The 15,866-nt window shown below is 37.5% G+C and overlaps 2 protein-coding genes across 2 annotated transcripts; both read left to right on the top strand.

Moving 5' to 3' along the window:
- Window positions 1-3,754: 3,754 nt before the first annotated feature.
- LOC102715057 (E3 SUMO-protein ligase SIZ2-like) lies at window positions 3,755-10,485 on the top strand. The gene is given in 18 exon segments (XM_040529194.1): window positions 3,755-3,869; window positions 4,234-4,314; window positions 4,559-4,607; window positions 4,701-4,767; window positions 4,850-5,012; window positions 5,391-5,434; window positions 5,436-5,516; window positions 5,874-5,942; window positions 6,135-6,222; window positions 6,474-6,549; window positions 7,226-7,299; window positions 7,441-7,548; window positions 8,001-8,162; window positions 8,434-8,538; window positions 8,618-8,698; window positions 8,788-9,309; window positions 9,312-9,600; window positions 9,872-10,485. Coding segments are annotated over 18 exon segments (2,226 nt in total). The 5' UTR covers window positions 3,755-3,821; the 3' UTR covers window positions 9,991-10,485.
- A 1,499-nt stretch (window positions 10,486-11,984) lies between these two features.
- LOC121056008 (protein transport protein Sec61 subunit beta-like) lies at window positions 11,985-12,677 on the top strand. Its single transcript, XM_040529645.1, has one exon. It carries the CDS (start codon window positions 12,095-12,097, stop codon window positions 12,422-12,424), a length of 330 nt encoding a protein of 109 aa, XP_040385579.1. The 5' UTR covers window positions 11,985-12,094; the 3' UTR covers window positions 12,425-12,677.
- Window positions 12,678-15,866: the final 3,189 nt, after the last annotated feature.

The following is a 15,866-nucleotide window of genomic DNA, read 5'->3' as shown; positions in this document are numbered from 1 at the left end:
GTAGGATATATTTATTTACTGGACAACAGTTTAGAATATAGTGATAGAGATATATATATGCTCCAGAATTAATTCGGTCAATATGTAGCAATTTAACGCGGATAGCTTTATTCTCCAGATTGGATAAAGTATCTATATATACACTGGCCAACAGTCCATGCGTTACAACAGACAAAGGATTTTCTTAATAATTAGCCAAGAGTTTTAGATGGTACTTGAATCAAAATAGCGAGAGTCAACGCATCGATAAAAATTATCGAGTTGACCGTATCCCAGGCTTCTTTCCTATTCAAAGTTCTAATATATAAATTGGAAGTTGGTTTTTGAGAGCACTCATATGGTACACTATATCTCATAAACCAACATATCTCTCGTAGGTCTTTTTTTAAGTAGATATATATGGGTTTACATATACATGTATATACGTATATTCTATACAATATTCTAGTGTAGTATAGCTAAAACAAGACCCTCCCATCATACCCCACCACCACCCATCTCCTGCTTCACGCATCTTTCTTTGAATATTAGTGGTAGTAAAATCTTTAGTATGGGAGAAATCATCCCTAAATATCTCATTGCACCATTTAATTATCTAGTAGCAGTAGTAAAAATCTTTACTGGAAGAAAAATTAGCCTAAATCTATGTCTATATTAATACTTTTGTGTCTAGATCAATACCTCGTGAGTTACTTATTTATTAAGAGTGTCAAGTAATTTATTTGCTAGGAGAGAGATACGGTGGGAGAAACAATATGTGCTGGAGAAAGGCAGATGGAACATAAAAAATAGAGAAGAACACACTTGTGAGGAGCATGCTCTGTTAAAAAACATGTGTGACGTGCTTTAACGCGTCTGTGTGTATATATATTTATATATCTAATTTATATATATATATATATATATATGTACATATATAGTTTTCTTTAAAGCTAAAAGATTAAAGTCCTCTTCAGGGGTAGTACCAAAAACCTCATAGGCAAGGTTGCTGGCTTCCTATAGAAAATCACTTTCACACGTAATTAGGTTAAGGCGGCCACCTAGAAAAGTCATTTTTTTTCCATAGGCGGGCATGTAAAGACATCTATATGTGAAAAAAAATTGGACCAAAAAGTATAAAAATCTCCAACATCACGACCCAAAATCACATCTAAATCACGCTCAAATCCCCAATCAGTCCTAAATCCCCAGTCCCCATGCTATCGTCTTGGTAATGGTAGAGCCATCACCATCACCCTCACGGTTGCTAAGCCGAGTCGTGGATGTGGTCTGCATTGGTTCACTCTGCTCTTCTCAAGGCTGTTAGTAGTGGGGCCTGACTCCGTTGTATTTTATTGGTAGTAAAATTTAATATATATCATTGATCTATTTTTATCGGACAACTGTGATTAAATTATACTAATAATATTATTAGGTATAGTAGAAATTTGAAGGAGTAATATCGTCCTTTTTATGTAATCTTTATTAAAAAATTAAAATTACAAAATACTACTAATCAAGTAAAAAATATTTTTTTCTACTGATAGTATAATACAACCAGTAAAATACCACGGAGAACTGTCCTTTCAGAATATATAGCCTTATTGCGTGTTTCGCGCTAGGGCCTCAAATTCTCTTATAGACGCCCCGATTAACTGTCCTGCTGAATGACAAGATGAGCATCGGCCGTGAAGAGTGTGTGAGCAGCTGCATGAAAATGTTGCTAAGGCCTGTTTAGTTCCAAAATTTTTTTCCAAAAACATCACATCGAATTTTTGGACACCTAAATAAAACATTAAACATAGATGAATAAAAAAACTAATTACACAGTTATAGAAGAAATCTTGAGATGAATCTTTTGAGTCTAATTAGCCCATGATTAGTCATAAGTGCTACAGTAAACAACATGTTCTAATGACGGATTAATTAGGCTCAAAAATTCGTCTCGCGGTTTCTAGGCTTGCTGTAAATTCGTTTTTTCATTCGTGGCCAAAAACCCCTTCCAACATCCGGTCAAATATTTGACGTGACACTCCTCCTAAAAATTTTCTCAATCTAAACACCACCTAAATCGACGGACAGCAGCACCGTGCATGAGTCCTGTTGCAATTACAAATGGAAGTGAACTCCAGCCGGCCGGCCGGCCACCAATTGAACTTTAATTATTAATTCCACCACAATAAAATTAAATTAACCTTTGAAGCTTCTTTTTTTCAAGATTCTTCAGAGCAGAAAGATGAGTATGTCATTATATATTGTACGTAGGTTTGGAAAGCTGGCTATATGCCTATATCTATATCTATATTCTGTACTCATAAGAGACTATTCACTCAGTGGAGTGAAGTGTACCAGAGGTCCCTAAATTTATGTGTATGTGTCATCTAGGTTCCTAAACTCTTAAAATATATTTTTGGATCCCCGAACTTGTCCGGGAGTGTCGTATAGGTCCAAACGGGTTCCGACCCGCTCCATCTGCTGACGTGGCATGCCATGGTGGCACCCACGAGAAGGGAGAGAAAAGAATAAGGAGAGAGATACTAACATATAGGACCCACATGACCCCATCAACACGTAGGCGCCACCGTGACATGGCACGTCAGCGGATGGAGCGGGTCAGAGCCCGTGTAGACCTATATGACACCCCCGGACAAATTCGGGGACCCAAAAATACATTTTAAGAGTTTAGGGACCTAGATGACACATACACACAAGTTTAGAAACCACCGGTGCACTTCACTCTATTTAGTGGTTATTCTAACAACATCATATATATATATATATATATATATATATATATATATATATATATATATATATAAGAGGTTAACACGTGGGGCCACGTGCATTATATAGATTGTTCATTCCTAGACCAAGCTATAAAAAGAAAAAAAAAAAGAGCGACTATATTTAACCTCACTACGGCAAATTAATTGGGCGCCCGGTGCCAAATTTTTGGGATATGATCGAGTGACGGGTATTCGCGGACTGGCACTAATACTTTACAAGTTATCTGGCAGTGCCTGTTTTTCTTTTGCTGTGCATGTGCATGGTATTTAGCTAATAGCTCAATTAATAATATTAGTATATATTGCCACGTAGAAAATATATATCGTTTATATATGTGCATGGTTAGCTAGCTAGCTGCTGTGCATACTAAAGATCGATAAGAAGATCAGAACTTAGCTCAAGTCTGAATTAAGAAGCTAGAAAATGTATGCATATATGCATGCACTGCGGTTCGTGGTTGATGAATCGAATGACTTGAGTTATATATACATGCACCAACAATAGGTTTTTGCATTGGTAGGAGGCACCAATACAATATATATGCATGGGAGCAGTAATTGACAATTTGTACATGCTTTAACCTTTTAGTGCAAAGTTGCATTGCCATATATGTATCATTCATGTCATTTCATAGGTGGTAAAGCCACTTGCAGGATCGATATTCATCCACCACTTTTAAGACTTGCTTAAAGAGCTAGCTGGAAAATAGTGACCGCCAAAAGAGAAAGGAAATGACCGCATTGTATAGTAATAGTAGTACTCCCATGCATTGCATGATGATCTACTATATATCTATGATGTGATGAGAACCATAAAAGTAGATTTCACAAGACAAGACCATTACTGTCTGTAACCAGCATTGTTTTATAAAATTGTTGGAAAATTAAAAAAAATCCCAATAAAAGGTGTATGGGCTGGGCATGACAGTGAAGTGTGTTGATGGGCCAGGTGTGGCCCATGAGGGCCTGATTCTGCTTGCCTCTCTCTCTTGAGATCACTCGGAGTGTAGTGTGGAGACGAGAGACTAGTGCCCTCGCCGCCACGCTCGCCCAACCATGGCGCCACACCCCGCCGCCGATGACCCGCTGCTCGCCGATTGCAAGGTCACCCTCCTCTCTCTCTCTCTCTCGTGCGATGACTGGATGGATCTCGATTTCTTGCCTGCTTCTTCTTTACATAGCCTTGTTGTAGATTGTGCTCCCCTTCCACGTTTTGTTTAGGGTTGAATCAAGAGTTTTCTCCCTTTTCATGCTGCACTACCACTACCTTTTGTTACATTTCCTGTTTGGCAACTCCTTGCTTTATTTCTTATTAAAAGGTTGCTCCCAAATCTATTATCAATCTTTTTTCTTTCACTTGTTCCATTGCCCACAGCTATCCTTTTGGTGGATAGGCTTTATATGTTTCTGATTCCATATACCTTATGTCTCCTTTTTATGTTGCTCATAATTATATGCCATATTTCAGTTCAAGTTGAATCACTTCAGAATAAAAGAGCTAAAGGATGTCCTGCATCAGCTTGGACTTCCCAAGCAAGGAAGGAAGCAGGTTCCTTCAATTATCTTTTTCATTATACCCAAATAGTTCCTTGTTATTCCTTTATTAACATCAACCGCCCATGTTTTGATTCTCCATTTTATTGTGGGGAAAATCTGAGTTTTCATGGTATCCGTGTCAATAACACAAACATATTTTGAAATTAATCAACTTGTACGTGCCTTCTAGTACTGCATATATGGGATTTTATTTACTTATGGACCATTTGGGTCTTGTGCTTTTGCCTCATTTACAGGAACTACTGGACAAAATTATTGCAGTATTATCTGACCAACAAGATCAACGTACATTGCATTGTTGCTTTTCAAACTTTGATTTTTTGTACTAGTGTCTATTCTTAGAGGGTGCTAAGGAGTCATTTTCATTTTTTTTTGCAGACGCCAAAATGAACGGCTTTATGATTGGAAAAGAAACTGTGGCTAAAATTGTTGATGCCACTTTTACGTGAGTTTACACTTCTTAAGCTTGATGTGTTTAATCTGATTTGCTCTTACAAGGCATTGTGAACTTTGCGTACTATTTCCAGAAAGATGCATGGCTCCACAGATGCTGTCGCAACCTCTAGAAACCAGACTGACTCAGGACACATTGTAAAGCCTAAAAGGAAGTCAGATCATTCTTCTACTCAGTTGGATGTCAATGTTCGTTGCCCTTGTGGTTATTCTCTGCCCATTGATTCCATGACTAAGGTATTGTTTAGAACTTCATATTACAATTACAAGTATGGTCTTGTAATTATCTGGTTGCCCTTTCCATCAGCCAATCCAATAAACTTCTAAAATTGTTCTTGATTGCATTGATCGTATGCTGAATTACCAAAGCAAATTGAATTGTTTATGTGCTGAAACTTGTTTTTGGTTGCTATTCACTTATTCATTGCGAGGGCTATTATTTATTTTATAAAGAAAGCCTGTAGACTTAGCTGGAGCCATAACATATAATTTTGTCATGTACTTTTATTATGTAAGACAGTAGCGTCCTACCAAATGAACCACTTAAGTGTTGTTAGTTCCTGTTGTTTACTTCTGTTTGAGGTTATGACCCAAAATTTCCTCTCCCCTTTTCAGTGTGAAGGTACACAATACAATACACCGCAACACGTTGGTTGTGTTAGCAAAACCTACAGATAGTGTTCCTCCAGATTTACCACCCTACTTTTATTGTGATATGTGCCGAATCGACCGAGCAGACCCGTAAGTTGTGCTAAGACTTTCTTGTAGTAGCAACTAATTCTTACTAAGACACCCAATTATGTTGTGATCACATACTTAATTTGTTTTGTTTTGTTTTGCTTCCTTGTGCCATAAATCATATGGCATATCAAGATCTACATGGTGGTTCAAACTTCTACAACATACGATTTTTTTTAGTTGTTCTGTGGTATCAATTATCTATGGAACTATTTTTTTTACTGAGCAAAACCATTTTTCTGTGAATTTTGAAACACTTATATGGTTTCTCTTTATTCCTGTTAAGCGCATTTTCTTATTTGGTCCTAATATATGGTATATTATCTGATATGGTTTCCTTCTGTATTTCATAACTTGCAGTTTCTGGGTTACCATTAATCATAGTGTACTTCCTGTCACAATTGCTCCCTCTAAAATAGCACCAGACGGGTGAGTTATCCATTATTATATGTAATTATGTATGTCACCAAAACACATTATTTAATGGTTCATAAAATGTTGGTAGTATGGCATGTAGAATAGAAGGGTTGATCATGGGGCAGGGGGACATGATGGGTCCAACATTGTTCTCCACTTATTTTTTTCCCCTCCTTTTTGTTTGTGATTCATGCTTATGTCTAGGTCATATGATGTACAATATTTTGACAAGACATTTCTGCTGTCAAGGGTTAATTGGGAGATGCTTCAGAAAGATGAATATGATCTCCAGGTTAAGTCATTTGTTTTTCCCACTATATTATTATTTTTTTTATTCAGGATGCCCATTCCTAATCATTTTGAGCCATAATTTATTAAGATATGCAGAAATACTACCTTTGCAAAGATATGCTTCTAAACTATGGTCCTTGCAAAAATAAACTACTGTTGTTGTGCTTCCTTATTAATTTTGTGCTAGAGAAAATTTGACTACTATGTCTCCAATTTTGGCCTTGAGTTTCCTTTGCATTTATTTCCATGCAGGTTTGGTGTATCCTTCTTAATGACAACATACCTTTCAGGATGCATTGGCCTTTGCATTCTAATATGCAAGTTAATGGTATATATTTGGGCTTACTGTATGTAATAACACATATTCTATAATAGGGTTCACAGAAAATGGTTTATTCAGTTAAAGAATCAAAACAACAAATTCACTACACTAGTTTGTTCGGATAAGTCATACTAGGCAATGTATCTTTTGGAACATTATTATTTATGCCCCTTTGTTATCAGTAATTTTCTTGCAACTTGTTGATTTTTTTGGAACAATGTGTTTTCTTTTATGCCTGAACTTGGTTGAAGGGCCTCATAGCCTCGTGTAGTCTTGTCTAATCAATGTTTGATGTGTGAATATCATGAGCTTATCTTTTTGCATAACATTTTTGTTTGTAAGCTTTAGGTGGCACAAATGACTGGTTGCCTATTTACCCAAGCCAAGATAGATGGATGGTGATTGCTGATTCATCAAAAACCAATTTTCATCTTCAGTTCGTATTTTGTTTCATTACTAGTTGATTTGGTCCATTTTTTTGCTTTACATTGGGTGATTTATGCATGCACATCTTTCTGCATGTGCTCCCTTCATGCACTTGCATATTCCTTTATTTCAGCAATTTAGGAATATACTACTTTGCAAGTTTGCATCCTATTAGATATATCTGTGGGTCTGTGCCAAGTGCTCAAACATCCTCAATTTGAGCTATTCATGTTGGCATTTCTTTTCTTTTCTTCAGGTATTCATATTAGGGTTGTCAACAGGCAACCCACACAACAATTAGGGGTGAATGGTAGAGATGATGGTCCAGTAGCAAGTATCTTATTCTCATAAAACATGATATTCTCTTATTCACAATGATTCATCTGAAATATTTTATACATCATCTCTGTCGGCTAACTATTCTGTTTGGACATTTATATTTTTTGCTGTGTATATTTTTTTTGTATACAGTTAACAACGTATGTGAGAGAGGGATCTAATAAGATTGTTCTATCTAGAAGTGACCCTCGCACGTTCTGTTTGGGAGTCAGGATTGCGAAGAGGAGATCTATAGAACAGGTAATTACTTGTAAGGCATTTGCACTGCCATTTTTAATCAAAATATTATTCAGAAATTTATTTTGGCAGTCAAAGATTGTTCTGGATCAACAAACCCTTGGGATATCTCTTGGTCATTTGATCCTGATACGTCCCTTTTTCACAACAAATGCTTAATGTGTTTTACTTCATTTCTTTTTTCCTTTTTACCTCTGAATGCCTAGCCATGTATGTATCTCCAAAAGGAACTCCATTACTTCAATGTAAGGCCTCAGGAGGATATCTATTTTTTGTGATGAAGAATCCTAAGAATACTTAAAAACATATGTATCTTGTTGGATCAGGCCAGAAACTGGTTGGTTCTCTCAGCATCTACAAGTTGATACTTGGGAACCATCCAACATAACATCACCTAAAATTTAGGAACAATGCTTTTATTTGTTGGATGTCCTCTAAATTTTGATAGTGGACAGGTCCTATCTTTTGTGCCAAAGGAAGAAGATGGTGAGAACTTTGATAATGCCCTTGCTCGTGTGCGGCGCTGTGTTGGTGGTGGAACTGAGGCAGATACTGCTGATAATGACAGTGAAATTGAAGTTGTAGCTGATTCTGTCTCTGTAGATCTCCGATGCCCAGTAAGTTATATGACTATTATTGAGAAGATCATTAATGATATTCCTCTCATCCATGCATTTGTTGTCTGAAGTAATTTTGTATTTTGCATCCCTGACATCATAAGTCTAAAATTATTCTTCTTATCATCTGTATGATTTTATTATAAGTTTTAACCTAGCTGTTTTGTGATCATATCTGCTATGATGTTTGATTCATAGAGTATGTCTGACACTCCTCCACACAAAGTTAGCTATTAAGTATCCTCATGAAAAAGCTATTTTATTTTGGTAGATTACTGGTTCAAGGATCAAGACAGCTGGTCGGTTCAAACCCTATGTTCACATGGGTTGTTTTGATTTAGAAGCTTTTGTGGAACTTAATCAACGTTCAAGAAAGGTTCGATTGTCTTTCTCACATCAGTTAGCATGTTTCTCTCCTTTTCTCATCCAACCAAACTATGTTTTCTTGTCTGCAGTGGCAATGCCCAATTTGCCTGAAAAATTACTCCCTAGACAACATTATCATTGATCCTTACTTCAATCGCATCACCTCTTTGGTGAGTTTATGGTGGAAATGAATTTCATGTTCTTATCTATATCATTCTAGCATGCATCATCTGTTGATTTGTTGTATTTTGTCATCTAGATCCAAAGTTATGGAGATGATGTATTAGAAATTGATGTCAAGCCTGATGGTTCCTGGCGAGTGAATGGTCTTAAGCAGTGGCATTTATCGGATGGCACACTCTGTATGCCCACAGATATAGGTTCTAAGCCCGACGTAGGATTTGTAAAGCTTGAGATTAAAGAAGAACCGTTATCGGAAAATACAGGTTGTCTTAAGTTGGGAGTTAGAAGAAACAACTATGGCAAGTGGGAAATTAACAGGAGAGGGGATTCTAGCTGGATGCCACCTTCTGACAATGGCCAGAATGGATATTTTGAAAGTAAAAACTATGTTGTTTTGGCAAGCAACACTAATGATGAGAACAAGAAAGATGGAATCAATAATCAAGAGCCGCGACAATTTGATCAACTTACCAGCAACGTCCATGATCTTGATTCTTCTCCCATGGATGCACATTTTCCTCCAACACCAATAGAGCAGGATATAATAGTTCTGAGTGACTCAGATGATGATAATGTTATGGTGTTGTCACCGGTGGTCAATGCGTAGTGCAAAATTACATTGGCAACTGTCAACCTTTGCATAAGCCAATTTCAGGGGTTAACTTGGGTGTAACAGCAGCAGCAAACTTGCTGGAATGTGGGTGTGATGTTGCATTACAAGATTGTAGGTCAAGTGAAAAAGATGGCAACCACGATAAAACATACCGTGATGGCCACTCTGAGGGTTGGACGGATCTTAGCATCAATAGCAATCAAGGCTGTTTAACCAATGGCAAAACTGCTTCTCAGAAAAGGACAATTTGTGGAGATGAGATGACAGATTTAGATGGTATGACCGAATTCACCATCTACTTATTTATGAGTTCTTTTGTTTCTCCCTCAATTACAAATAGATAAGAAATTGCGATGTGATATAAAAATGTTGTCTTGACTTTGTCACTTATGTTTTAAAGATATACCAAACTTTGCAAATATAGAACTCATTAGTATACAAGTATATTGGCTTTTGATTCATCTCTGGCATTTATAGTTTTTGCACAAGCTTGCATCTTGTCTTTTGTTGGAAAATATACAACAGTCAGATTTCGTATGTGCTACAGGTTCAGTTGTCAGGAGCAGGAATGATGGGTTGAGTGGAGAGATTCCATCTCTTGGGAAAGAGAAGGATCATTCAGTTAGGCCAAAGTTGATAGTAACAATTGACTCAGATTCTGATTAGCAACTTATGCTATTTGATATATGATCCCTGCTGTGGCCCCTGATCCACCATCAGGATGGATGTTTGGCGGCAAGAATTAAGCAAGGTGGGTTTTTCCTTTGCTAAATTGGAGGTGCCATTGACACATAGATAGAGGGAGGTAGTTTGGTAGGTCCATTTGCATATCAGAATGGAACCAGAGTGGCAGTAGTTGATGTACATATATATGGTTTCTTCCGTTGGTTGGTTATGAAGTGAGTTGCCATCTCTGGTGATGTTTACTTAACGTTGATAGTGCTTAGTTATGTCAAATAAGCATGACCAGAGGCATTACAAATTTTCTTCCCTAATTTGGTTAAGGTATAGCTATGAATGTAGAAATGGTCAGGTGATGAATACTGTTGTGGTCAATATGTTCTGGACATGATCGATGAACTGCAAGTGCAGGTGTTCTAGCTAGCTTATTTACTTCTACCTCTATTGTTTTATAATGTAAAACTTTCTAACCTTACCTAAATTAAAATGGATGCTAATGAATAAATTGTATGCATTAATTAATGGATGAATCCAAGCAAGGGTAGAAAGTTTTACAATATGAAGCGGAGAGTAGTAATTAAGGGTGCAATCAAAATATTATTTTTGCAAATAGATGAAAAAAAATAATCATCTTTGACATAGGCCGCGTTCGGGGTAAGGGGGATAAGTTAACTTATCTGCGCGAAAAACATAGTAATAGATTAGTATATGATTAATTAATCATTAATTATTAAAAAAATATAAAATAGATTAATATGATTTTTTTAAAATAATTTTCCTATAGAAAATTTTTGCAAAAATTACACCGTTTAGCAATTCGGTAAGTGTGCGCGCGGAAAACGAGGGAGATAAAGTTAACTTAGAGGGGGGCGAACGTGGCCATAAGATTAGTTGGAACATGTCTCAAATATAATGCAAGAAGCAATCCTACCTAAGAGATGAAAGATGATTGGACCATGAGGAGCCATCAACAAACTCAACAACGATAGTGGGCTCAATCAGCTGATGGGTAAAGTCGAAGGCTATATCGGCTGGGAATTGGGAATTCGATACATATAAACTCAAATAATTAAATAAATAATGACTTCTTTGCTACGATTGGTGAAACTAATTTACATGTAATCCTTATAACCTGATGCACTAAACCACACATTAACACAACATCACTACCCAATTGATGCGTAAGAGCATATTTCTATCAATTTTTCTGATGCTGACATGATTGTCAAAGAAGTCCGACAAGCATATTCCATACTGAGTTGTTCGTAAAAGCGATCGAGTTTATAAATTAGCCCATGAGCATTTTATTGATGTTAAACTTTCGTCTCATTCCTAATTTCACTAGTCAATCAGAGGTTTTAAAGACCCTCGAATATCATTATTGGCAATCTCCATTCTAACCAAACAAGAGATAATAACTATAAATCTAACTCCCATAACCCTTCCCACGGTCCCACCATTAACTCCCTGCTCTAAACTCTCATTCCCCTTCCCCATTCTAGCCAAACATGCCATTTGAGTCTAAAATTAGAGTATCTCTAAGAGAATGATCAAATGACTCTATATCAAATTATTTAAAATTTAGTTTCCAAAAAACTACTCAAATGACTTGTCATATCATCTGAATAGCTAAACTTGCTCTCTCAACGGCCAAATCTTCCAAGCTTGTCTTATACCGAGTTAGATGACTAGCCATGAATTTCATCTAGATGTGCCCACACTTTCTAGAAAAATATAGATAATAGATATGAGAGGGATGTCGAAGATATTGGAGTTTTCAAAATTTATACAGTGGTAACTCGCCGTTAGGATTTAGAGGGCAAGGATGAAGAGCATTTAGAGTGCATACCAATATGGAGATGAAATCTTTTCGCTAAATTGTGATTTAGATAGATAATTTTTAAGCATGCTATTGAATATGCGTAGAGTAAAAGGAGGAGGCAATGTACTGTATGACTGACTGACCAGTGGGCCCCTTGTTACTGGTAGCTGTGGAGCGGAGGCAGATAGATCGAGCGAGAGCGAGAGCGAGGCGAGATCCATTACTAGACTAGTCGTCGTCGTCTCCTCAACGCATCGGATCGCATCCATGGCTCGCTCCTCCTCGCAGTCCCAGTCCTCCGTCGGCGCCGCCGCCGCCTCCGCCCGCCCGTCCACCGTCGGCCCCCGCGGCACGCCCGCTGCGGCCGCCGGCATGCGCCGCCGCCGCGCCTCCACCACCGGCGGCTCCGGGGGCTTCTCCGGCGCCGGCGGTAGCAACATGCTGCGCTTCTACACCGACGAGGCGCCGGGCCTGCGCCTCTCCCCCACCATGGTGCTCGTCATGTCGCTCTGCTTCATAGGCTTCGTCACCGCCCTCCACGTCTTCGGCAAGCTCTACCGCTCCCGCACCGCCGCCTCCGCTTCCGCCTCCGCCTAATCCATCCTTTCCCCTCAGATCAGATCGGATCAGGATCACATGATATTGTTGTTTTTTTGTACGAACGAAGACAACCTAGCTAGTAATAGGTTCTATGGATTGATGGATGGATCCTTGCTGAGTTCTTTGCTACATCTCCCAGCGAATTATACTCTAGTGCAGGTTTATGGTGCCCTTACTGTTTTCTCCTACCTTGTTTCAAACAATTGTGGCTAATTAATTACTTGGGCTTGTTTCAAACAATTGCTGCATCTTCTTCTTCAGGATGCCTCTCAATACTTCAATTGCCACACCTCATCTGTTTCTACTACTACATCTATTACTTGCTGTATCTCTATGCTACTACTAGTTTGCATCATTTAATTGGGTAATTGAGTGTTCCTGTCTACTGATTAGCTTCATATTAACTTTAGCTTAGGCTTTGCTCTGGCACTAGAATTCTTCTCTATGTAGTCACTGTAATCTTTATCTCGCAAGTTTACTTCTTTTCAATGGTTTTTGTGATGATTTACAACTTGTAGCTAGGCTGGTGCTCTTTCATCTAGTGCCTGCATCCTGATAGTATCAACATGTATATGGTCTAATTACAAGTTAAAACTGAGTAGACCAGGTATTCCTTGTCACCTGGCCGTAAACCTGAGCTTATAGCTTATATTAATGGGTCTTTTAGAGAATGTTGCTGAAGGATTTTGCGCTCCACGTATTTTTGGTTGAGCATACACAATGCTTTGTGTAGGAGCTATTAGTACCTAATCTGTCATACAATAATTATCTGCACTGTATTTTTTCTTTACAACAATAGTTGATCTACATGCATCATGGTATCTAATTGTTGCCTTAGTTATTCACATGTTGTTATCAATTTTAACGCATGTTTGGATAGAGTACTTTTCCCTTAATCCTTACGGTTTCATTCCTATTTTAGCTAATCTGTGAAGCGATTCGCCATACAAATATCCCCTGAGGTGGTGGGGGGGGGGGGGTGATTGAAATGATGTGGTTTTGGTTTTTATTAACCTCTAAAAATTCCTACAATTACCCCCTCATACTTTTTTAATGTGGTCCTTGACATTTTAATGAGGCTATCATTAAGTGCTTAAAGTTGCTTTCTCAAACTGTAGTGACTTGCCTACTGGTCTATGATGCTTGGCTTGTTTTATTGAATTTTTCAATCTGTTATTGGTATCAGCTCAAAGTTACAGCTGAGCTCTTCCAGATTATGTAATTGATTAGTAATTTGTGGCGATTAATTTTTTTCAACTGTTTTTGTGATGATTTGCATCTTGTAGCCAGGCTGTTGCTGTTTCATCTAGAAATTGCATGGTGTAACAACAAGCTAAAACTGAGCTGACTAAGGTGATGTTTGGGACAGGGACTTATTTTTAGTCCCTTGTCCCATCGAATGTTTGGATGCTTATTATAAATAGTAAATATAGACTATTAATAAAACTCATCCATAATCTTGGAATAATTCGCGAGACGAATCTATTGAACCTAATTAATCCATGATTAGCCTATGTGATATTACCGTAAACATGCTCTAATTATGGATTAATTAGGCTTACAAAATTCGTCTCACGGATTACCACTCATTTATGAAATTAGGTTTTTTATTAGTCTATGTTTAATACTTTAAATTAGTGTCCAAATATTCGATGTGACATGGGACTAAAAAGTTTAGCCCCATCTAAACAACCCCTAAGTATTCCTTGTCACATGAACGTAAACTGAGCTAATAGCTTATGTGAATGAATCTCTTAGGGGTGTTTGTTTCTAGGACTAAAGTTTAGTCTCTAGTCACATCGGATATTTAGACACTTATTATAAATAGTAAACTTAGACTCTTAATAAAACTTATCCATAATCTTGGACTAATTCACGAGACGAATCTAATAAGGCTAATTAATCCATAATTAACCTATGCGATGCTACAGTAAACATTTGCTGCTCAAAAAATTCGTCTCGCGGATTAGCTCTTATTTATGAAATTAGTTTTTTTTATTCGTATATGTTTAATACTTCAAATTAGTGTTCAAACATCCAATGTGACATGGGGCTAAAAAGACAACCCCTTATAGGATGTTGGTGATTTGTGCTCCACAAATTTTTGGTTGAGGCTTCACGATGTCACCTGAGGAAACTATCAACAACTAATCTGTGATGCTATAATTGTGTGCACTGCATTTGTTTGCCTTGGAATAATAGTTACACCCTCGCTTTTCGCTTTGTTTTATGTTTACAAGGCAAATTTAAATAGTTAGCCTTAAATTTAAAATTGATTTTGAGTTTTTTCATCAAAGTTTATTTTTCAGTCTTTCCTTTTAGATCGCTAAAACAACATGTATATATATTCACAAATTATTTTTTGTTTATAAATATGCCAAACACATACATAAAGTATTTTTTTACTAGGATAAGGCCATTTAGTTGGTCAAATATCTCGTTTTTTTAATTGCACCACCCAACTTCAAAACTGCTTAACAAATCACCTTTAACAATCGAAACCGTTTTAATTAACTTCTATAATTAGAGTGATTTTTAAGTACATGGGGTTTAGATCGATCCAACACAAATTTGATGGAAAGACTTAGGTCCCATAAAGTAGGCAAGTCTCAATATGGAAAAGGCCACACATATCGTAGTTTTGCATCCATGTACGCCACCCAAGCCCTTGAAACTAACGGATTTTTTTGGATACAAGAGCTTAGGAAGGTGGAGATTTACTAAGAGCATCCCAACAGGTTTCTCCATCTAGTTCTCCATGTCAAAATTTGGGCATATTTGAGATAGCTGATGATAGTTTAACTTATCCCAGAATTTTCAACTCCCAAACTGTCTAGATTCTCATTTATATCTTGAGCATTTATAATTATAAAATCCAGAAAATGACCGAAAGTCAAAAGATGGAAAGCCTGGGTTTTCTAGATTGTGAGAAGCTCGCTTTTTACATATTACTTCTTAGAATGTTAAGCTTTTCTAAACTGAATGTTTAGTAAACATAGCAAAAACGTTGCTCCAACAGGCCCTCCATTTGGATTGTTATGCCATTTGACTAGCCAAATTCCCAAATTCACTTAGGGTTGTTTAGATGGGGCTAAACTTTTTAGCCCCATGTCACATCGGATGTTTTGGACACTAATTTGAAATATTAACGTAGACTAATAAAAAAAACTAATGTTGGCGAGACAAAGCCCCACCAAATTCAGTCTCTCACCTTCCCGTCATCTAGCGGTTGGGCCATCCCACTTGTTCGAGTGATGTTTCTTTCCTCTTTGCTCTGTCTCGCCTATTGGATTGCCGCTTCATCCGATTCACCTCAACACCACTGAGCTTCTAACTCTAGGCGCACATCGCCCTACCACTGGTGCCTACAACTTCATTGACTCACCCTCCATTAGATGTCTCCTTCCCAAGCCTTGTTGCCATCGACATAATCTCTATT

This window comes from Oryza brachyantha, chromosome 12, assembly GCF_000231095.2.
Source record: "Oryza brachyantha chromosome 12, ObraRS2, whole genome shotgun sequence".
Taxonomy (NCBI): Eukaryota; Viridiplantae; Streptophyta; class Magnoliopsida; order Poales; family Poaceae; genus Oryza; species Oryza brachyantha.
Note: the sequence above shows the minus strand (reverse complement) of the source record. Positions and strands in the feature narration are given on the sequence as shown.

What these genes read in the sequence shown, in the direction of transcription:
- LOC121056008 (XM_040529645.1), top strand. Translation starts at nt 12,095, where the DNA reads ATGGCTCGCTCCTCCTCGCAGTCCCAGTCCTCCGTCGGCGCCGCCGCC.